This window comes from Aythya ferina (assembly GCF_964211825.1).
Source record: "Aythya ferina genome assembly, chromosome: 11".
NCBI classification, from domain to species: Eukaryota; Metazoa; Chordata; class Aves; order Anseriformes; family Anatidae; genus Aythya; species Aythya ferina.
Genome location: NC_140307.1, coordinates 20419296 through 20442311, shown reverse-complemented (window position 1 = coordinate 20442311; position 23016 = coordinate 20419296). Strand labels below are relative to the sequence as shown.

Genomic DNA, 23016 nt, shown 5'->3' with positions numbered 1-23016 from the left:
TGGCAGAAAGGCAGGAAGACTGTTTTTTTTTTTTTTTTTTTTAAACAATACTAAGTTCACTTTTTTTTTTTTTCCTCCTTTAGAGGAGAGTAGTTGTTCCTACCCACAGCAAGAGTGGCAGGAAACAGCAGAGAAGGGAAACACTGAAATAGCTGTCCTAATTCCCTGTCCCCATGGAAGACTGGCTACCGAAACGAAAGTCTCTGGTTCTGTAGCTGTGGGGCCCAATGCTTGCAGAGGATGATGCTGGACATCTATTTCACTTACTGTGAAGCACTGGCATACCAATTTGTTTTTGCTAAGTTCAATTTGACATCACCTGATCTCAGTGGAATTTTCCAAGCAAAAGCTATGTTAAACACCACAGCACTTTAAGGAAGCATAATACAATGTCTTTCAGTGAATGTTACCTAGAGATTTTATGAAGGAAAGAAAAACAAAAACAACAAAACAACAACAACAAAAACTTTGCCTCTATTTAAAAAACTAAGTTCAATTTATATTCATGTTTTACTATTACTTTAAGACTTCGGGTAAATTAGAAACACCGATTTGTAAAAATACGCATCAGTGAAGGAGAAACGTTCATCCAACATTCAGTGCCTTGCTATTCCTGCAACACATTAAGTTTTAAAGTTTTACTGTGTAAAGGAAAAAAGAAATCACTCACATTGACAACTACAGAGCAAAATAATTTTCTAAGGGAAGTAATTATCCTTCAAATGAAAGTTAATTTTATCCCATTTAATTATACACTGATACTGATTTAAATCCTGCTCTAGAACATTTAGTTTACCATGCCATCTTGCACATACATGATGGACGTATCATTTATTAGGCACTTTTTTTGTGTGTGCTAATTGCTCTACTTAGGTATTTTTCCTTTTACTCTAATGATGACTGTCTGTGGCACTGCTTTGTACACCACATCATACCCTCAGCTTTAAATTGGAGTACTTGCAGTTATGGAAGACGTTAACCCTACAAAATTTCTTAAACATTCCTGAGACCTGAAAGAGAATTTCTCTGTCAATACAAAACAAGCTACCACAGGAAGAAAAATTGCTGTGGCCAGTACTGCAGATCTGTATTTTAAATGTGTCTGATGATCCCAAAATCTTAGGACGTGAGGGGTATGTACCTACTATGTGGTACAACTGCAGCACTTGAATAGTGTCTCTGAAGGGATTACAATACAAAAACATTTGGGAAAGAATGTATTCCTTTACTCCCGAGGTTACTGTACTGGGTACCCGGTGTCTTTCTATATACACTGAATTTGGTCAAAAAGACCACAGATAAGGCAAAAAGATATAACAATCAGGGTCTGTGTTTCTATTCACAGGGTGTTGTGTGAAAACCTTGTATTCTTAGAGTATCAGAATCAAAAACGAGCATATTCCTGAGAAATGCCAACTGTCCACCAACATCAACCAGACAGGACTAATAATTCACCATCTTGCAAGATAAAAATCTTAGCCAGACTGCTAAATGTCAGCTCTTGAACTTTTTAGTATTTATATTTAACTACTTCAAGGAAAAAAAAATAAATGGCACGCATACCAAGGTTTAGACTTAAAATCTCCTTATTGTCCTTCATATGTGAGGTGAGAATGAAGTAATCCCTATCTTCTTTTAAAAATAAAATAAAGTAAAAATCAAGTATAATGAAAGCACGTCAAGAAATAAACTGTACAATTTCTGAACTGCACTGTTTATTTTGCTGCTTGAAACCTAAGTGACAGTATGCCACTATAATTATGGGGTTTCTTCTAAACCTTTACTACACTGCAGGTACAGAAATATATGGACACATTTTTGGAGAACTGACATTTTGCAAAATGCAGCAAACATTTCAATTTATACATGAGAAAAGGAAGTGTTCAATAGGGTATGCATTTCAAGTTATTGCAGGTTATTTCTGTGAGAGAATTTCTGCAGGTAAAACATGTTTAAATTTAACCAACAGTAACATGTCAGTGTTTTTAAAATCATGACAAAAATCTTCTCTCTGGTCATTAATTGCCCTTTGACAAATTATTAGGATGTTGTGTGTTTAGGGCAAGATGTCAACACAGCATAAATCCCGTGGCATTTTGGTTTTCTTCTGGAGATTAAAGCTGTTTTTTTTTTTTCTTGGGATAAATGCAGCAGCAAAACACAAACCAGCTGATCAAAAAAGCACTTCTGCCGTAACTCCAATAATTTCAGGGCACACCAACCGACAGTAGTTTTGCCATTCCCAGTTCTTTTAAGGTTTACATCACTGCACTGTTGCCTTAAGTACATTTGTGAAAGCTTGTTTTCTGTTAGGCCAGCTTGCTGACTACAGCCTGGTTGAGAGAATTTAGTTGGTTGGTCCATTTATCTAACGCAGTATACCGTGCACCACCTCTCTTCTGATGATCCAGTTCTAAGAGCTGGTTGACTTGATCAATTCGGCCATGTATAGTGCTAAAAGGAAATGAATAAATATCTATAAATCTTTAATGCACATGAAAATAGGAGCAAACAATAATCAAAAGGTAAAATAAGAGGTCTTCTTACATAAGAGAGAGAGACAGTGTCCATTTCAGAGTTCAACTATCCCGTGTAGTAATGCCTTTTATAGTTGTCAGCCCATTTAGAAACCAATTTAACTAATTCATTGCGCAATGTGTATCTTACTTGCCTAAGCCATGACCCACATATTAAGTCTGAAGCAATATGACGTAAACAGTTCTTCAATGACATGGCATCACAAATTATGGCGATTCATATACAAAGAAATTAAAATACGAACCCATATATGGATAGTATTTTCCTAGTAGATGTAACAAGCTACCTTCCAAAAAAAGATTTTACAAATTGTAGGTGAGCTCTTCCAGTCACGGAGAACAGACTACTAAAAAAAATTATCAGCTTGAAAGTATACTTGAAAATATAGATGGGTATAAGCAGCATTTACTAAGAATATATCATTTTCATAATCTCATTACAATGCAAGTAATTTCTCGTGTAATTTAAAATTATAGTAAAAAAAACAAGCTACTCAATCTCTGTATATAATTAATTCTCTTGGCTCACATCTTACAAATATACTTTATTGCTTTATTGCCAAGCAAATAATAGTCAAAATCATTACTTTTTGGTTTTAGAGTCAAACAATATTGTCATAAAGCACAGAAATACTTTGTTGTTTATAATATTCTTTAATTATTTTAAAGTAACCAAAGATCAGTAAACAAGAAGAAAGTACATACTTATCCAATATGCACTGCACAAGCAAGCTTTCCACATCAGCTACATCTATGTTTAACTCCTAAAATAAAAAGAAATCTCATTGTGTTGGTATTCTGGTTTGCAAAATTAAATCCTTCCAGTCTTTATTTTCTTATGTAGAATTTATTTTGACGTATGTTTCTTAATGTTTGAAAGAATTAATTCAATAATGATCTGTCAAGCAGAAGAACTCCACCCAAAGTATATATGGCCAATGATCAAGAGAAAGTAACCTCTCAGATAAGGCTGAGGAGGCTAAAGCAACATTTTTGGAAGCTCCAGAAAACAGTCCCTTTGCTGACTGTATTTAAAACAAACGAACAAAACAAAAACACACCGCAAGATGAAATAAGGCAATAACCATCGGAAAAGAATTAGCCTATGCTCAAAACCATTTAGAGAGCTAAATGGATCTTTTGCTCAAGTAAATTCTGGAAATGAAAAAGTTCTGAAAGGATATTATGCTTTTGCAAGTTAAACATAACTATCAGGTTTATTTCATATTTCATGAGATATTTTGGAATGCTGTGAATTTTTGCAAGAAAAATCAGACAAAGTCTGAGAAAAATCAGTCTCACAGGAGATGGAAACGTACATCTATTGTCAGTTATTTCTTTTGCTCCTTCCAGATTAGAGAATGAAATCAGTAGTTCTAGTCTTATAGTCTTAAAATACAGACATATGAAAACATCTTTTGAACACGAGATTAACATTTGGATTTTTATATCAATAGAATTTATTTTCACTTTTTATACTTTTCTTCAGAAAAGTCTTTTTCTACACCAAGTAGAGTATGGTAATTGAGTTTTTAAGAAATATGTCACAGTGCATATTATAAAAAGCATTTGGAAGATGCCTTAAATTTACATTTTCACACTGCAAAGCTGCCAGGACTGCATCAGTACAATGTTACAGTTTAGATTATATTTTAGATGTTCTATTTCTGGAACCACTGTATTTATTTAAGAACTTTTATTCATAATTAATCATTTACTTAAGCAAATGTAAGGCTCCACTAATACATACCTTAGAAATAAAAGGAATATGTATTCTTGTGTAAGGCTTAATTAATTTTATAAGCACTTGTGTTCTGATGTTTCGCAAAAGCTCTGTAAAAAAAGAAAAACAAAACTGTAAAAACAATGGCATTTAAGTAAGGGTGCAATACAGCTCCTTATAGAAGGATATCCTAAATACCAAGATCTTTTTAGGTCGTAGGTACTGTCAAATTTAGTGAGGTGGAGAAACACAACAAAATAGAGATCCTCTTTCCTTCAGGGACAGTATGGCAATACACAACTCTGATGATGGATAGATAAAGCTGAAAATTGTTCAAACAGAGAGCAATGTATTCCCTAGTAAAAACTTTAATGATTCAAATTAATTGCCTAAGTCATGAAGGTTACTACATGGTACATCTGTCCCTCTAATTTATGGCTGTAACGCTTGCACTGTACTAAAGCAAAAAGAGGTATTCTTAAGGCTCTGAAATTTAAGCCTGCATGCATTTAACTTCATGAGAAGTATTAATATTGTAAGATAAAGGTCAGAGCCTAATGGCATAATTACAATGAGGAACAGAAGAATGATAAAAACAGAGCCTTCATAAAGTGACTGCTTTTGGTTAGGTATGGTATTGCAGCTATTGTTTTAGTAATTTTTACATTAAAATAATTTTGTATAAAATGAAAGCATGAATTACCATTGTAAATTAATAGAAAAAAAGCTAAATCCATTTTTACCTAACCAGTTACGCAAGTACTGTTTATATAATGAAAAATAATACTGAAGACCAGATTATGCATCTCAATATAACATCTCAATATAAGAGATTAAACAACAACACAAGGTATGTAAGCATCACAAACATAAACATGCACTATGTATCACTACAGATTGAAAAAGAGGAGCGTTTTTTTTTTTTTTTTTTCCCCTGCAGACCATTGTCATAGAAGGGGTGAAATTCAAGTTCCCTTGCCCTTTAATTCAACTGTCCTCCTTTTCTTGCTTTCCAGTTCTGTTATACTCCCTTCTTTAAGAATCCATCTCTCTAATCTTACTGAGTTTCCCTACAAGACTTTGAAGCTTACCAGCAGTTGACATGTAACAGCAGTAGAGGGATTATATTTAGTTTCCCCTGCTGTTTGCTGTGCTCTCTTTTACAAACAAGAAGCATAAGAAAACCAGGTCTCTGGATTTAACTCTTTTCGTGTAGCTATCCAACTGATCTGGCAATTCCACAATAAGTCCTACTCTTGATGAAAACAGTAGTTACTTGAAAAATGAACGCTGTATTCAAGTAGAGAGACTTTTACATTCTCTCTTACATACTAGTGTAAGATACTAGTACTTACCTAAGTGCTGTGGATAATTTTATTTTGTCATAGCAATGAAATGGATGGGCAGGTTTTAGTGTGTTCCCATTTTATTAAGTATAGGTATTATAAATCCAACCACTGTTTTCAACATATACATTAGAATTATGTAACAATACCTTCTAACGTATATATACATATTTTGTTGCTACACATTTATTAATCCAACTTTCATTACATTGTCTACATGTTATATCTTTCATCTGCAGCAGAAAATTTCCCTTATCAACTAGTGAACATCTAACTGTTAAGACTGACACAGCCTTTACAACTAAGGGTTGCTGTCACTTAATTCTTTATAAATGAGGGTGGACACACCTCAAAATATTCAGTGCCTAAAACCACTGTAGATATTATCTTAGAATATCCTCTCTTGCTAGAAGTTTATTCATTATTCCTGCAATTCTTAACATTCCTCTGTATGCCTGTTGGCCATGACCAACTTGAAATTGGAAACAGTAAAGGAATTGTCCATAAGCAGTATGGGCATAAGCAGTAATTGTCTGCAAGCAAAATAGCAGAATCACAAAGAATTCCCATTCTGCCAAAGAGAAAATATCTTACCAAGCAGTGAAAAAAGGATTAAAATAGCCTGCAAAAATACCTTCAATGTGCTCCCTTATGAAGGGATCATCCATGATGTTGCTGTGATTTGTTTTTAGAATCTTCTCAAATTCAGCGATGTCGTTGTTCTGATAGGCACTTCAGAAAAATGGGAGACTGAATTACTGTCTTTAAAATTAAAACCAGACTCGTAAGACTTCATTCTGCATCTTGTAAAAATCTATATTAAGTTATTTAGTGTTGGTGATAAATAATTATATTCAGAATCTGTGTAAAGAAAAGCTATTTCAAGTTGAGATGCCACAGAAATGACCTTTCTCCAGTTCCAATTTTTGGTAACATTTACAAAACTATAGTAAGAATATTGAGTTCTTCTGCAAGTGTGCTCTGTTTTCCAAATCCTTGTACAAAAAAAAATTAAAAATTAAAATAACCCTAAGCCCAGCCAGTTTTGGACAGTATTACTTCTATTTTGGCTTCATGAAGCCCTATTTTATGTAGAAAATAAGAGGTAAAAAGATTTCACGGGAGGTGTTGTTCTTTCTAGAATGTCTTAATCTGAATTCTGAAAATATTGGAAGATGGAAGAAACGCCTGACTTCCAGGATTAACCATCGGTAATTTTGGCCTATTACTGCTTCGATTTTTATTTATAGTGTATTTTCAGTTTAATTGCTCAACTGTTATCTGAGAAAAGGTGACTAAACAAAGGTAGTTTAGACACCAGTTATTGTTCAGTAGTGGTACCTTGACATCATTTAATGGTAAGAGCTGTAACCACTGAAACAAAGCCATTTTCTTCAAATATAACAGTCTTAAAATTCCCATCTATTATCTTTTCTTAGCGGAATTGTCAGCTGTAATAGGGACTATCTACTCACCAATCAAACTTCCAGGCTTAGTTATACTAAGCTACTGGCTAACAGTATTTAACCTCAAAGATGTACTGGTCAATACATGTTTTCAGTTTTTGCTTAATAGTAAGATAAAACACTTTAAAAGCAACATCTATTTTGCTGTTATGGTCCCTGTATATTTTCAATTGTACAAATTGGCCAAAAAAAAAAAAAAAAAAAAAAAGTAATCCCTGATTATCAGTTAAAGGGGAAAGAAAAAGACCAGTTAAGTTTAAGGCAGAACTTGAAGAATTTATAAACGTAGTCACATGAGTGTACGACATTCTATCACATGAAACCATTAACTGTACTTCACAATTAAATAGAATCTCAGTTAAGTATATGTTACTGTTTATTCCAGAAGTCTCTTTTATACCGTATGTAACACATTCAAGTTCCCAATGTAGAATATAAGAAGAATGAAAAACACAATTGGAATCTTTGTAATTGCTTTTATCTCCTGCATATTTCTTCTTTGCACCACTTTAATTGTATTATTAACTTTAAAGCAGCAGTTATACTCAAATGTCAAGATAAAAGTTATAAATTAGGAAATATGAATAAAATCAGATTGGGTAAGGCCACCTCGAGTTCCTTATGCCTCAAATTCACAGGAAACTATAAAAGTGAAATAGACAAGTCTGAAGTGGAAATATTCCCTTAATGATGAGTAAACAATTTGGCAGTTTATTATGTCAATAATGAATAAACTTTCAAAAACGATTTGTACGTATACAATGGTGCAGCACCATTGTATATCACATATCACAGCAAGGTTCATTCCAACCTGACATTGACCGTGTATTTTAAAATGCAAGCACGTTACTTCTTACACAATGAAAAGGTATAAAGTTCTCCTATGTTTTGTTAATTTTTTTTTTTTAACTTGATAAAGCAAAGGTGGGTAGAGTGGATGGAACAGGTTAGCTTCATAGCACGATATAGAAAGACTACCTCAGTTCCATTTATTTCGTCTGATGATCTTAATACCCTAAAAGTCCTCACTTCACAGTTGCCTCAAAGAGGTAATGAAACATTCTTTTGATATTTATGTGTATTTGAAGGATGCTGGAGAACACCTGAGAAATTCATTTCATATTCCTAAATTATGAACCCCCTTTAGTAATTGTGAAATATCCGTACATTCAATTATTCTATTATCTTTAGTATGAGCTATCAATCACTTCAGTTTCTCTAATCTAATCTGCCAAAGCTGAAAGTGCAGTTGCAGTATTAGGTAACGCAACTATCTTTAAGGAAAAAAATGAGTTTTGTGATTGCACATCGTAGTAGAGGATAACAGCATGTTTCTGGTACAGTACAGATACTTAGATATGTCATGGTAAATAAAAAAAAAAACAACCAATCCACAAATATTTTCCCCATATTTATACATAAAAAAAAAAAAGAAAGAAGTGTTTATTGTGCAGAGAAGACCACCTCTAAAAATATTCCATTCCCGGTGTGGACACTACAGTTCTCTCCTCCCCAGCCTCGCCCCCCACCCCCAAATAAAAATCTTACCTTACTAAATTCGTCATTGCTAGAATCTCTGGATCATTTTTGTATGGTTTAGCCTACAAAGAACAGAAAGCATGATACAATGTTCAGATTTAAAATATTTTTTTCTGTTATCATATTTAGAGTAACATCCCTATCAACTCAGCAAAGACAAAAAAAAAAAAAAAAGGACAAAAATAGGACAATATGTCTAATTGACTTAATCATATCTCTAAAAGTACCTCCTGAGAATCAAACGGATTTATTCCAGATTTCATCAGCATGTTTGCTAAGACCAAATATTTTAAGCAAGTGGTTCTTCTGGGGCTCCCTGATTCATCATAATTCTTGAATGCTTCAAAAAAATCAGTATGTGCCTTTTCAAACTCTCCTTCTCTTAAGTGCATTTTGCCTCCACATTCTGAAAAGAAAACACAGATGAAGAGAAAAAGAACATTGCGTGCTTGTTGCTGACTACAATAATTGTACTAAAAAGTTCCATGCTACTTCTAAATAGATCACTGAAATATTTTTGGGAGTCTTTTCATTCTCTAAAATTACTAGGAAAAAAAAAGCACTAGGGCCTTCACATACAGCATTGCCATTTCAACAAACCTTTTCCAAAGAAGAAAAAAAAATAAAGCCCAACCCACACTATAAATGTAAAAGAACACTAATCCTCACAGCCAGTAATTATTTTAACCTTATGTTAAAATACTGTAAAAAAAAAAAAAAAATATAATGGAATCTACCTTGATTTTAAGGGCAACGTGCTTCCTATATTTATGGAATTTTCCCAAAATATTGAACAAAATTATACATAAAAATTGAGAAACACTCTTCATTTCCTTTTATTTTTGAAGCACCAACTACTGCAAGTACCTATACCAGAGTAAGATGATGGCACACATTTACAAAAGGGGACTACAGAAATAGCAGTCCCTTCCACGAGCAGCCTGTCAAGCCTTGTGCATTTATCCTTTGGTGCCTGCCATGGAGTCAAACAGCTCAGGTCTTCCCCACGTTTTCTGTTGCTTCTCTCCTGCACTATATGTAGCCAACTGTTCTGTCTGGCTGAGCAATGTATCTGGTACTTGGGCACCAGAGCAGCAACAATCCCATAGTCTCAGCATTTGTAGTCCCTTATTCCCATAGGGTTTGTCTGCCTATGAACCTACAAGATCCTTTGTCTTTCTAGTTGAAACTGAAAAAAACATTAATTATCAGATTTGCATTAAGCTAATATACAACAAATTAAATGAAAGATACAAGATTAACTTGCCTCTGATAACTCCCATGATCAGCGGATGAGGAATGGCTGACTTGATGTGCAATGACTGTTCATATAGTGCTTTAAGTTTTTTGTTATTTTTCTGTGCTGTATACATTTGAATTTCCAAAGCATAGATTTCCAATAGTTGAGTACCTTTTTTTAGATCATCTTCCCCATCATCAGTCTAGGATAGATTAAGTAATAAATACTGTGAAATTTTAAGAGAACAGTGATTTCAGTTTTACACTGACAGAAAATGCATTACCAAATACTCTCACTAATTTCCTATCAAAAATAAGGATTTGCCTGAAAACTTTAAATTTTGATATAAATATAAAACACAAAACATAATACTCCAGCCACTTGCAGTAGGCCAAATTCTCAAGCCCTTTCTTTAATAAAGTCAGTATTTTTGTTTAATTGTTTGCCTTAAAACAACTTTAAGAACTTTGTTCTTTATTCTCTTCCACTCTCCTTAAAACAAAACACCAAAAAAACCCACACTCTCTCAGTATACAAACAAAATGACTTATACAGACAAACCTATATATATTTTATATATAGTGTGTGTGTGTGTGATACATACAACTATTCTACTGCCTATGACAGAAACAATTCCCAGATATTTTTAACCCTTTTTCCATGGTGGAGGAAAAAACGGGGGCACAAACAGGCACAGGGCACAGCAGGCTGCACAGCTATTTTTTTCCCTTCCACCTTGGAAAATAATAACTGTAGCTTCAGTTTGCAGTAACGCTCATTTGGAATCTTTGCTATATTTTAAACTAAACATCTACAATTTTAGATTATTTGTATGTGCTTATCCTTTCCGTACATGGCCAAGATGAAACTTAATCAATAGTTATGAATTATTTTTTAAAGTCATCCTTAAGTAAGGAATAAAACATCTTTCAAATCACATTTCATTCATGTTAACAAACAGAAAAATAAAGCAAGTATAACATTTCTTTCCTCTATACTAAAAAAGCTCAACAACATGCCTCAAAGGCCAACAACTGATGTAACAAAATCAATGCTGTTTACAAAGCTACAGTGATTAGAGTATAAAGGTACCTGGCATGACTGATGCAGCTGGCGCAAAATCTTTTGTAACTTTCCATATTCTTCTCGTTCTAAATATAATTTGCCAAGCTGTAATTAAAAAAAAAAAAAGTTCAAGTACTAAGATCTACTAAGATTTCATAATTATTGTTTATTAAATTTAGCTGAAGGTGTCACAAAGCAAAGCAAAAAATGAGTTATATATTTTACCTTTGTATTTGTCTTAAACCACAATCTATCGTTCTTAGCATCTTTCAGAGCTTCAAGTGTTGTTTCATAAAATTCCTGAAGCAAATCCATCTGACATAAAAAATCAGAATTCTATAATTGTAAACAGCAAATTTGTACCTGTTAATAATGTCAATCTGAACAAACTAAATGTGCATGCTTGAACTTCAAAACAAGAAAGGTATCTGCATTTTATTAAAATGTAAAAAGAGCATAAGTAACAACACTAAGAAAATTTCCTTTCCTTATATTAAATAGATATTAAAAAGCATTCACATTTTAAGATTTGCAATCATCCTTCATGCTAGTTCAAAATGAAAGCTACCTTACAGAAGCCAGTCTTACATAATAAAATTCTTACATTGTGTAACTAAAGACAAACATTAATGGGCACTGCTGCTACTTAAAAAAAATAAAATAAAATAAAATAATAAAAAAAATAGTAATCTACATATCATGTAGAAAATAAATTTATGAAGAGAAATAGACAAAGATGCCTTCTGCATTCTAAGCTACCAACACCATGTGAAAGAAAGCTCTCAGCACATCAAACTATTTCTTTGCTTAAAATACAATATCCAAAATGGAAATCTAACTGCTGAATGCAACCTTTAACAAAGGTTCTACAGAGAATTCAGTAGTTTCTGGCCACTATTCTTTTTTTGGAATAGCACATCTGCAGGTATGAATGAATGTGAATTGATGTTCCCTCCAAGTCTGGTTCCAAGTGCATTCACACCAAAAACTCTGTCAACAACGAACAGCCCAAGTCAATCCTTTAGACCTTAAAAGTAAACCATCCTTCATCTACTCAACTTCCATTTCTTTTAAGTGGCAGGACAGGAAGGACTGGGATAATGACAAAGGAATCATCCCTGAAGACCAATGATCTTCTATATGCAGGTACTACTTCAAAGTAGTAATTTAGGTAAGTTTTCTGTAAATCTGCACATGGCACTAAAGTAAAGGAGCTGGAATGTCTCTCTATAAACATGTACCCAGCTTGAACAGCACACTCAAAAGAAAATATTTAACACCAACACCTCACTGCAAAATTTTTCATGTTTTTCCCCCCCAAAAGTATTGTATAATTGCAAGTTATATTTGAAAAGCCACCTAGTGTGTAGCTACAATGCTAAAAAAATATTTACTTTACTTATTAGCATCACAATTCCAGATAAAAACTGCCAAAAAATAATTCAACCCTCTTGAACCAAAAGATTAATTTTTAAAAAGTTATGTATATTCATAGAAACCATTAGATGTGGGAAATACAGTTAGAATACGATGAAAAATTAATATTGTGAACACTCTCTAATAAGGTCAAAAAACAAACAAACATGACCACCATATATACAAGTAAGTCCACAATTAAGAATGCAAAAAGGAAAACCACCAATGGACGAACTGATGATCTAACCTGCTTGGAAGTAGAGATATAATCAAGAATAGAATTGATGGATTTTTCAGAGTAATTCCTTGTAACTGCACTCCGTATGTAGGTCAATAGCTGTTTATATCTGTTCATCATTTCAGGAAAGTTAGTCTATAAAGAAAAACAAAACTGTTATATTTTTGTCTTAATGATGAAAAAATAAGTTACATCTTGGAACACACACAGAAAACGAAGCATAACAGAAAGGCTATGCAGTAATGGTTGCTGCGAGGAACTTTTACATCAGCACTTTATTCATAAGCAGCAGAATCAGGATTAACTTAAGCAAGACTCTATAGAATAGATATTTAAAATATTTATCATTATTAAAAAAATAGAAATGGCTATAAAACCTTTTGGAATGGTCACATACGTAGCATAAAAGTACTTTCACTTATTTGTTCTGGGGAAGTACACATATACAGAAATGTTCAAGTTTGCAATGGTGTGCTACCTGAGGATAGCACGGGCTGAGCGTCAGACACTCAGAGTCTCAGCTGACTACAGCAGGTATTTTGCATCCATTTTGCCTTGGATTTGCAACCGCCACAAAATCTCTCTGCCATGCCTGTAGTAGCCATTAAAGTATGTGAATGACAAGTTCTGGCAGATTTAGATGTCATAGCCATAAATTTGAACAATAAATTAAGACCTCTGGATCAGATCTGTATTTAAACCATTTCTTCTCAAGTGACAGCGGAAATTCTTACCAATTTAAAGTTTATTTTAATCATCTGTTTCAGAGCTTTGAATCCCCATTCTCCTTTTTCACCTTCAAGCTCCAAAACCTGAAATAGAAACAGTCTTTTTTAAACAGTCTTTATAAAAATTTCATAAAAAGAAATGTTTTACTCTGCCATGTTCTTCAGTTCCACTCTCCCTTAATATTATTGAGGAAGTTAGAGAGGGACAGGTATCTTATTATTTTTCATACCTTAGGTGATGTAGGGATGGTGATTTGTTATTAATACTTTTTTTGTTGTTGTTGTTATCTAACATCAAACACTAAAAACTTTAGCACCATTCCATGAATATATATGCATGAAAAAGTTTTAACACCACCCAAAAATGACTCAAACAACTCCCCAACTAAATTATTCAAAGAATGAACACTTCTGAATTGCTATACTTTCTTTACATATCAGGAAGACTTCTAGGTTGCAGTCTTCAATAATATCATAGTCAAGTCAAGTTTTATAAGTTTTTTTCGTTTTGAAATCATGTATATAAATACTGCTACGCACTATAAATAAGCCAAAAGACGCAGAACTTTTTTCCTTAAAAAGTTATAGCTAATGTGTTGATTTCTTGTGATGGTGTTTGCACATTAAAAATTTAATACTGACATGAAGGAAAGAAACAGTCATTCAGTATTTACTCATTTAAAGTTTTGAATTCATATAGCAACCCAAACACTATGTAAAACACTGAGGAAAATGCCACTTTATTTTAAAACACATTTGATCTAGTTTCTATAGTTGACACATGAAAACACACTTAGGACTAATTAACCTAGTCAATTCTGAAGATTAAAAACTCAGTTCTGTAAAAAATAGGACTAGCCTATTGTCCTATGGCTCCCTAAGCATGATCCTGAAAGGCAGTCAGCTAGGAATCCAAGTAGTCCATTGATAAACTTAGCACATTAGCAAGTTAAAATATAAACATTACTCTTACAATTAAAGAAAATATCTCAAATCATAAGCAAATATTTAAAAATATGTATTGAATATACTTGCAGTCTACAGAATATAAAAATGAGAGATAATATAAAGAAAAAAACCTTCTGAAAACTGCTTAGTGCTGCTTTTGGATCATCCTCCTTCAAAGCTTTGGAATTGTAGTATTGATTTTCCAGATCCACATTGGGTTCAGAATTACTGTCTTCAGAATATTCCTACATAAAAGACAGGAAAAAAAAAAAAACAAACATTATAAAACAGGAAGAAAATAAGGTTTGGAACATCTAATATTTCACTGAAAATAGGTAAACTGTAGTAAGATGCATGACACGGAAAGCCTGTATACTAAAATCTTGAGTTTCAAAGCAGGTATCAGGTACGTACTCCTGAGATGATTCTCTCTCCTCCATCTCCAGGCCTGCCTTGTCATCCACCACCACCTGCCCGTCAACACATTTGTTTCTGAACTAATGAACTGACTGCCTTTCTGACAAGTACAGTCTGTATTATTAAAATTCAGCCAATTTTGCTGCATAAGGACAGATGCCTAATAGTATATGCCATTTCTGTATGAGAGAAGCAAACACGAAGGCCACTAGTCTCCTAAAAGGTGCTCTGTTACATGACCTTTGCTACCCACAGCGAAGACACTGGCTGAGCTGCCAAACAAGTAATGATTCAGCAGCGGAGGGTATAACAGGCCTCCACAAATGTCTCATCTGCCTTTTTACATCCTAAAGATCCATACTCATCTGAGGAAATACGAACAGTAACACCAGCTGTTTCTTTGCTGAGCAGCAGAAACTGATTGGGAAAAATGCTAATACTTCCAGCGGGGGCTGGGAGCACTGGCACAACAGTTTAATCAATTACCCCTCACATACACTACCACCGAATAAACTAAAGAACTTAACTTCTACCATTCCTTTATTTTTATTTTTATTTTTTAGTACCCTGGGGCTTTTCTGATGAAAAAACCCAAGCCAACAAGCAATTATTCTATCTTTTTATGTTGAAGGACTATTGCTGTGTGTCAATCACGGACCACTAACAAAGTCAAATCTCAAGTAAGCCTCAGAATTATTACACTAATCAAAAATATTTCACAACACTGCATTTTTAAGCCAACTTCTGTCAACGGAGTGCTCAGCTGTTAGGAGATGATCTGTTTAACAGAATCTGTTTAAACGTCCAAAGTTACTGTCATTGCAGTAATTTTCCCTTTTACCAACAGAAACAATATTCAGGTGCCCTTCTTTAAGTTGCCATTTCTTCTTTTCCTGTACTTCTTCATCTACACACACCTGTTCCTTCACTCACCCATATATTGCCAACTCCTTCTTCAAAGCCACAGTAGAAGAGAAGTTTTAAATTAGCTCTTTAGTCTTCTGAAATTCTAATGGAAAAATTAATTCTGGAAACTCACGGTTGGCCCAAATTTTAATAAACATGGTCCTTGAGCCACTGATCCAACCTTCAGAACACATTGCTCACATTTCCACTCATTACATGTGGACAAGGTACTCACGTATGCATTTATTTGTACTCACAACCATCAATAGTCTGGAAAGCATAGGGAGGGCCACAAGCCTGTTTTCTGCATTCCCATACTTAATATGGAAAACTCCAAAGAAAACAGCAAGCAACTATCTTATTTCACCAGGGAGACTTTCCTTGTGGTTTGCTTATTTTCCCTATTGATCCAGCACTGATGGAGCCATGCAACACCTACAGGGTGTCGACAGCTGGAAGTGTATGGGGCACCTCAGGAAGGCAGCCACTTCCAAAGCTTAAGCAACCTTGCATTTAAGGTACGTGAGGTCAGTTGATGTCTTGTTTATTTTGTATTGTTGAAGTTTAGCATATTTTTGGCAGAAGTATCTATTTTTAAAGATAAAAGGTAGGCAAACTAAATTAATTCCTTTTAGGAAGCAATGGGCTCTGTGAGGCTGAAGCCAGAAACATCTAATTTTCATCTTGGCTCTGGCAGTGATTCTGGATGTGGACTCCTGCAGGAAGCTCTTTTTCAGATCATTTCTCTTAATGCTACTTAAATATTCATAAAGCTGTTTTCATACTAATATTAATGCATAATAAAGAATAAGTGTAAGTTTATAGATTATTTTTTTCCTAACGGAATCACTTTGAAATTCATCACAGGAAGCGTTTTATATCCTTGTAGCTACGTTTTTCTTTTAGTTGATGCCTATTTGCCTTACATCAATTTTAGGATGTTGATAGTAACTCAAAGCTGTAAGGGAGATAGGCCTTTCCTATCTTTGGAGACATGCTTTTCTTAATGACACATGTTCCTAAAAACAGAGGTCAGAGACCCCGGACTGGAATCATTTGCAATTTAAAAGAGAATTCACACTGGAGTTCCTGCTGGAAGCAGTGCTTGCTCCTGAAATGCTTGCTACTGAAAAGTGTGAAGCTGTCTCCTCAAAGTTCAAACTAAGAAAAAGATGTATTTCCTTCCTACTACTGAAAACAGAAAAGTTCTTTAAACAATAAATTCAGATCCTGAACACCTAACATATCCTCTTCATTACTGTTAACTGCCCTGCCTCCTGCCCGAACAATTTCCCCAACTCAACATCTTGCACCTAGAAAGTTCGTTTCCCCCGCAAATGCAGTACCAAAATAGAAGCGCACAAGACTCTGTGTTGAATAGCTAGACGTAACTCTAAAAATCTCAACTATACCACCTAGATCTAGCATTCTGCATAGTGAAAAATACTCTTAATTATAACTTACAGACAGAAAAGCACCTGTGTGCTACATCTTAGCTGCACAAGTCCTGGGTGATGGCTCACCCTGCTGGGTTAAGAGAACAGTCCCACCAACACAGGGACACAACGCTAGAGAAATTGCATAAAGCTCTTGAAGCATGGCACCTCTCCTCACAGACAGAGGTATGTCAACTCAGAGACTGTAACACTCCATCAGCCACATTTAACAGCAGATTGTGGCATTCCAGAACAGAGTGGCACACTAACCTGATAAAGTGAAAAGCAAAGAAAGCAGTATTTTGTGAAAACCACCTTTGACTAGATGTTAATTCTCCTCTCCTGCCTACAGCACTTCCCTGAATTCTATATTACATGTGGAGCAATAACCTGAACTTTTGCTTTCTATATGTTGTTCAGCAAGCAAACTACTTTGCAAACCTTTTTTCAATAAAAAGGGAAAGTAGCTATGCAGAGGATATGCTCCTCACAAAAGACACAATACAAAGAGTTCTATTTCTGTAGAAATTAATCCTCTAAGTATTGTTAACAACAAAGCCCTTATTACCGTCATTTTCAATTGCTGGTAATTTTACCAAATTTCAACCATTGGGATGACTCAAAGCATTCTTTTTTGTGAAGTTCAATTGTTTCTGAGAACAAGTCTGGTAAAAATTTGATTTTACTTCAACTAACTTTGTTTCATAACCATTGCATTTAGGAGGTCTAACTCTAGGATTTGGAGCAGGGACCTGATATTTTGCAAGAGCACTAGTGATGTGGGTTTGGTTTGTTGTTGTTGTTGTTGTTTTTTTTTTCCCAAACACAAAAATGCCAAAATGAGGCCAACTGAAAAAACTCTGAAAACAACTGCGCAGTACATTAATCTATTAGCTTGCCAGCTAGATTTTGTGAACATTTCATCTAAAACGAACATGCACTATTTTCACACAGCTCACGGGCACTGTCCCCAGCAGTGACCAACCAAACACACAGGCCCCAAGCCCCAGGCCAGAAAGCAAATAACAGTTTCTGTGTGCATTTACCACTGGTATCCAGGCAGATGAATAAAAAGAAAGCAACCACGCCGCAGTGCAAAAAAAGGAGGAAAAAAAAAAACGAGACAAACCATGAGGGTAAAAACAACAGTGATTTGTGTGACAAGCCTGCAACTACTCAGCCACACATTGGTAGTCCTGGTTTTTGTTTCCACGTTCTGAACTTCAGTACTCTTCTGCTCCTATCTGCTACCTCTGCAAGCCATCTAGTGCCTGCTGGCTTACACTAGGGCTCGTAACAGCCTGTTACTGACACCAGGAATAATTAGTCTGTGAAGCCAGAGATTCGCAGTGGGGCCAGTGCAGTTCCACAGAAAGGCAGCATTCTGCCTTTGTGTTATTGTCTCAAGCAGAAGTTGGAAGATGCAGAGAAATGAGACAGAAGACTGCAGAAAGGAAAAAAAAAAAAAAAAAAAGTATTATGACATGTAAACTGTATCAGAAAAAAGTGCCTTTTCTTCCCACTACTATCATACAGCTCTCCTATAGTTCTGGGCATCCTAAGAGTCCATGTCGGGGTAACTAACATCTAATTTACTTAATTTTAACACCGAGCTGCATATCAGATCCTAGGGAGCTCTGTTCTGAACAGAGTGATAAATACTATCTCTCTCTAAAATATTTCCAGTAACAATAATCAAAACTTACATCAAACCTATCCATGTTCAGTTGGAAAGAATGTACTAATTATTCTCATGTTTTTTGCCTCGATACTTCCTTTTGAGACATTATTGTAATGAGGAAAATAAGCCCCAACTTTATTAATTCTGTGTTTGTGGATGAGTCCAAAGAGAATTGCATAAAATAAAGTATCAGGACACACACATTGAATCCATATAAAATATGGAATGGTAATGAATTCAGAGAACTGTGTATCCCATGTCCTCTGTAAAGCACACTGAATGTTTTTTCAGTCACATACTAATGTAATTAAATATAACAAAGAAACAGAAGAGCATAAACTGGATTTGCCTGATTTGGTATTTCCCCAGCAAATTATGAATTATTTATATATATATATATACATAATATATAATTATGAATGCTCGGTTTTGCCACCTTACCACTCTCTTGCTTGCAATATATATTTACACATATTTAAGAAAAATAATGGCAATACTGAAATGTAAAGCCCTGGAAGAGGTAACTATCTGCATGAAATTTCAATTGTATCTATTATAAATGCATCAATATAAAGTAGGAAAATTTCCTTTCTTTACTGATGAGACTGCTTATCAAGTCTGAGAGCATACAGAAATTCTTTCTGAAATGGAGTATGTTTCTCAGGGTTGGAAAGAAACAGTGAACCAATTTTGCCTTTCTGATAGCCTGAAATAAAAAGCATGACCACGTACTTCTTAATAGTGATATAACACGAAAAGGGAACCCCGCAGTAATTTGAAAGCATGTTGCCCTTATTTGAGCCATGCTGATCCTCATGAACCTGTGGCAATGTCACTTTTGCTCTTGAAAAGTGAAAAGTCTTCATGCGAATTGTACAAAGCTCTTCTCCTGAAGTCACTAAGATAATACAACTACATAACAGACAAGTTGTTCAGCAAACAGTATTTGGCTACCTTCCCCCAGATTAATTTTGAAGTTGAATAATAAGCATAATAATAATGAGCATAATAAGACGTCTCATTAAGAATGCCACACACAAATTCATTACGTATCTAAAACAAAAAAAAAAAAACAAAAAAGTCAAGGGATTACAATAACTGTCAATGTGCTAACATTTTGCTTGCAAGGATCAATTTCTGGAGAAAGGCTGAGTTTAGTCTCAAAGACAATTCTAAACACGGTTCTCTGTCTGAGAATGAAAACAAAAATGGTAGTTACAATGGTCATTCCCTCTCCACCCTCAAGCTGAAACAAGTAAAAAGAACCGGGGCTGAAATCAGAATGTACCTAACAGCATCAAACTGGAAATTAAAATTCAGTGGCTTTCATAATGACCAGTAAACATTATTCTGTTTACTGAAGCATAAAGTGCAATAATCCGTGTTATAATCAAAGCTGTCAGTATATATTATTAGTAACTTGTGAGCTAGGTTCATCCACCCATAAAAATAAATGTTTTTTGTTGCTGATAGAAAGATCTCCAGCAGATAGTTAACTTCTGTATGAGTGGCTAAGGTCATTCATTTATGTGAAAAACCTTGCCTTCTATCTCAGTGAACAACTAAGCTGAAGCAGTAAACTATGGTCTGTGTAACAGGCAGTGTAGTAACTCCTCCGGTTATAAAAAAAAATCCAAGATGATGAAGCTGGGAAAGAGCTGGGCTTTCAGAACATCAGCTGAGTTTCAGTTCAAATGCAAAACATTTGCATACTAAACATAACTGACTGATTGTACTCAATGGGAAGGTCAAAAGCACATTTGAAGAGGCACAGCCATAACCACCTTAAGTAAAAACTAACAAAAACTTCTTAGGACTTTTTTTCCCCACTACTATTTTTATGCTAGCAGTTACCCTAGGACACTTGAAGGTACTGTATCCTGACAAAATAGCTATCTATTTCTGCATCCATTAGTGCATTGTGCAATTCCTGCCACTCTTCCTATTTGTTATGAAACATTTACCAACGCTCAGGTATGCTCTTTGTTTTCAGTTCTGTACTTGTCTGAGTATTGTCTTGTACTCAGTTTTTCATTCCACATCCTTCTGCAGCTGCTTTTACACTGAACTTGAGAACCAACCATCCCCTTATAGTCTTCTGTTAATGGAATTAGATTTATATCTACATGAAAGGAAGAAATTGGGCCCTGTCTCCGGAAGAGGTTTATTTAACTATTTTCCAAAACAATTTTGTTGAACACTGCAATTACAGTCTGAAGTACATCTGAAAACATCATACAATCATGGTTTGTTATTGCAAGAATGTAGAAACTAGTTCTGCTATCTTTATTCTTAAATTGTTTCTTTCCTTGATCTGTTATAAATCAAACTAAACAAAAAAAAAAAATCTGTTCTATTTAACAATGGAGTGTAAGTATTGTTTGATGGTTTACCTGGATGAGGTTTACATACTGAAAAGAAGAAATGAACATGCTCCTAACAAGAGGTATTTTTAAATTTGGGAAGGTCTGGGCTAGAGGCAATAAATGACAATAAAAATGTTCCACGAGAGTTAGCTGCAGTCATGTGCCCTAAGCAAGAAGTTTCAGGAAGGTTTTTCCAATAACGGAGCAAACACTTAACGCAGGAAAAAGAAAAAGCATCACACCAGCAATTATTCTGGGTGAAAGCTGACTGAATGTATTTTGAGCATGGAGTTGCACTGACTTATTCAAATTTATATATGCATTTAAATATTGAAAAATGTAATTCCAATGATTCCTCTGTATGTCCAGTTCTCACAACATGTATATTCAACATGAATTCTGCTGTTTAGTATTACTTTGACTGTATCACATGGAAAAAAAAAAAAAAAAAACACAGTATTTTATACCAGTACGTGGATTTAAGTGTTAATACAAATGAATGGAAACTGATGTTGGATTAAACTGACATAAAGTATGTTTAATGGTCTCAGGGTACTTCCTTCAGGAAGCTCGTTTATAAAAATCTGTGGATTCATTCATGGAGTTAAGTAGAAGATCATTGGGAGCATTATGTCAAGACTAATCCTGGAATACTGACACAGATATATGACAATGCCTGTCAACCAAGCACTCTCATCTGAACTTGAATCTCAAAAACAAAACCAGACTTTTTCCTTTTCTTTCTGTGTTCAGTGTCATCCAGCCATTCTGGGCTGTTCATAATAAAAAATTGACCAGAATGTATTTCAAATGAAATCAGGTGAGTCTTTTAAGTTAATTTGTAATTAACAATGGTCATCAAATAATTTATTACAAGACAAGCCTTCCATAAGCAAGCAGCTGGGGTTTTCAGTGAGAGTGCAGCACTGTGAGTACAAGTTCAAGTGAAAAAGATGAAATAGACTCTTAATCCTCGACTATATGGAGTTTTTAAGAAATGTGTCAGTTCTAAGAACTTACGCAAAGTTCAGAAAAACAAAACCAACAGACTCTCAAGCCCCAATATATGATTATGGCAACGGGATTATAACTGAACAGAGAGCACAGAAAAGATTTTTTGTTTCAGAGGACAACTATTTCGTTTATTAACCCACCTTGAAATCACTTTGGTAATTATAAAAAAAAAAAAAAAAAAAAAAAGCTTTAATAATTAAGAAGAGACTTGTTACATCCAATTTCATTATGTTCTCCAGTTTTCCTGGACTAATTGCTCTGTCTACTGCTAACTGTAAGCAGCACTTACGTTTTATTTTTACCTGCAAGAGCTCAGAGCAAAACCTGATGTGAAAACACAACTAGACACGCCACAGAAACCCCGAGCCCCGCAGAGCAAAAACCTCGCTAACACCCGAAGCCCCACAAGTTGAACACGAGGACCGAGCTGCCGGGCCGCGTCCCCTCGCTCCCCGCTCCCTTCCCCGCGCTTCCCCTCAGTTTGCCGCCGACGCCCGCGGGGGGCCAGAAGGGCCCGGGGCCGGCCGGGCCCGACACCCGACACCGGCCCCGTTCGTCTGGGGACAGGCGGCGGGGGCCCGGCGGGGCCTGCTCCGAGCGCAGCGCCCGCCCCCGGCAGCCGCGGGGCGGAGGAGGGCGCCCGGCGGCCCGGGGGGGGCCGGCCTGGTGCTGCGGCCGGCGCCGCGCCCCCCGCAGGCCGCCGCGGAGCCCCGCGCCCTACCAGGTCGTAGTCCTCCTCGTCGTCGCACATGAAATCATCCTCCATGTCAGACATCTTGGCCGCAGGAGGGGCGGCGGGAGCCGGCGCAGGGAGGAGACGCCGGGGCCGGCCCCTTCTCCCACAACGCCGCGCGGCACGGAACGGCGCGGCCCCGGAACCCGCCGCCGCCCGCGCGCGGGAAGCACGGAGCCCGAACGGCGCAGCACCGCCGCCGGGTGTCTGCCCCTCC

General features: G+C 35.6%; 1 protein-coding gene across 3 annotated transcripts; it reads right to left on the bottom strand.

The window, feature by feature from the left end:
• Nucleotides 1-1693: 1693 nt before the first annotated feature.
• On the bottom strand, nt 1694-23003 carry COPS2 (COP9 signalosome subunit 2). Of its 3 annotated transcripts, none has more exons than XM_084532916.1 (13): nt 22788-23003; nt 14378-14491; nt 13305-13382; nt 12580-12705; nt 11142-11231; nt 10944-11021; nt 9879-10053; nt 8839-9017; nt 8621-8673; nt 6241-6338; nt 4288-4370; nt 3243-3301; nt 1694-2454 (listed from the first exon to the last, which is right to left on the bottom strand). In XM_084532916.1, exons 1-13 carry the CDS (start codon nt 22839-22841, stop codon nt 2310-2312), a joined length of 1332 nt encoding a protein of 443 aa, XP_084389042.1. In that variant the 5' UTR covers nt 22842-23003; the 3' UTR covers nt 1694-2309. The 3 variants fall into 3 exon arrangements, with proteins under 3 accessions (XP_084389042.1, XP_084389041.1, XP_084389043.1); XM_084532915.1 differs by having other exon boundaries at nt 11142-11252; nt 22788-22974; XM_084532917.1 differs by lacking the exon at nt 3243-3301 and having other exon boundaries at nt 11142-11252; nt 22788-22974.
• Nucleotides 23004-23016: the final 13 nt, after the last annotated feature.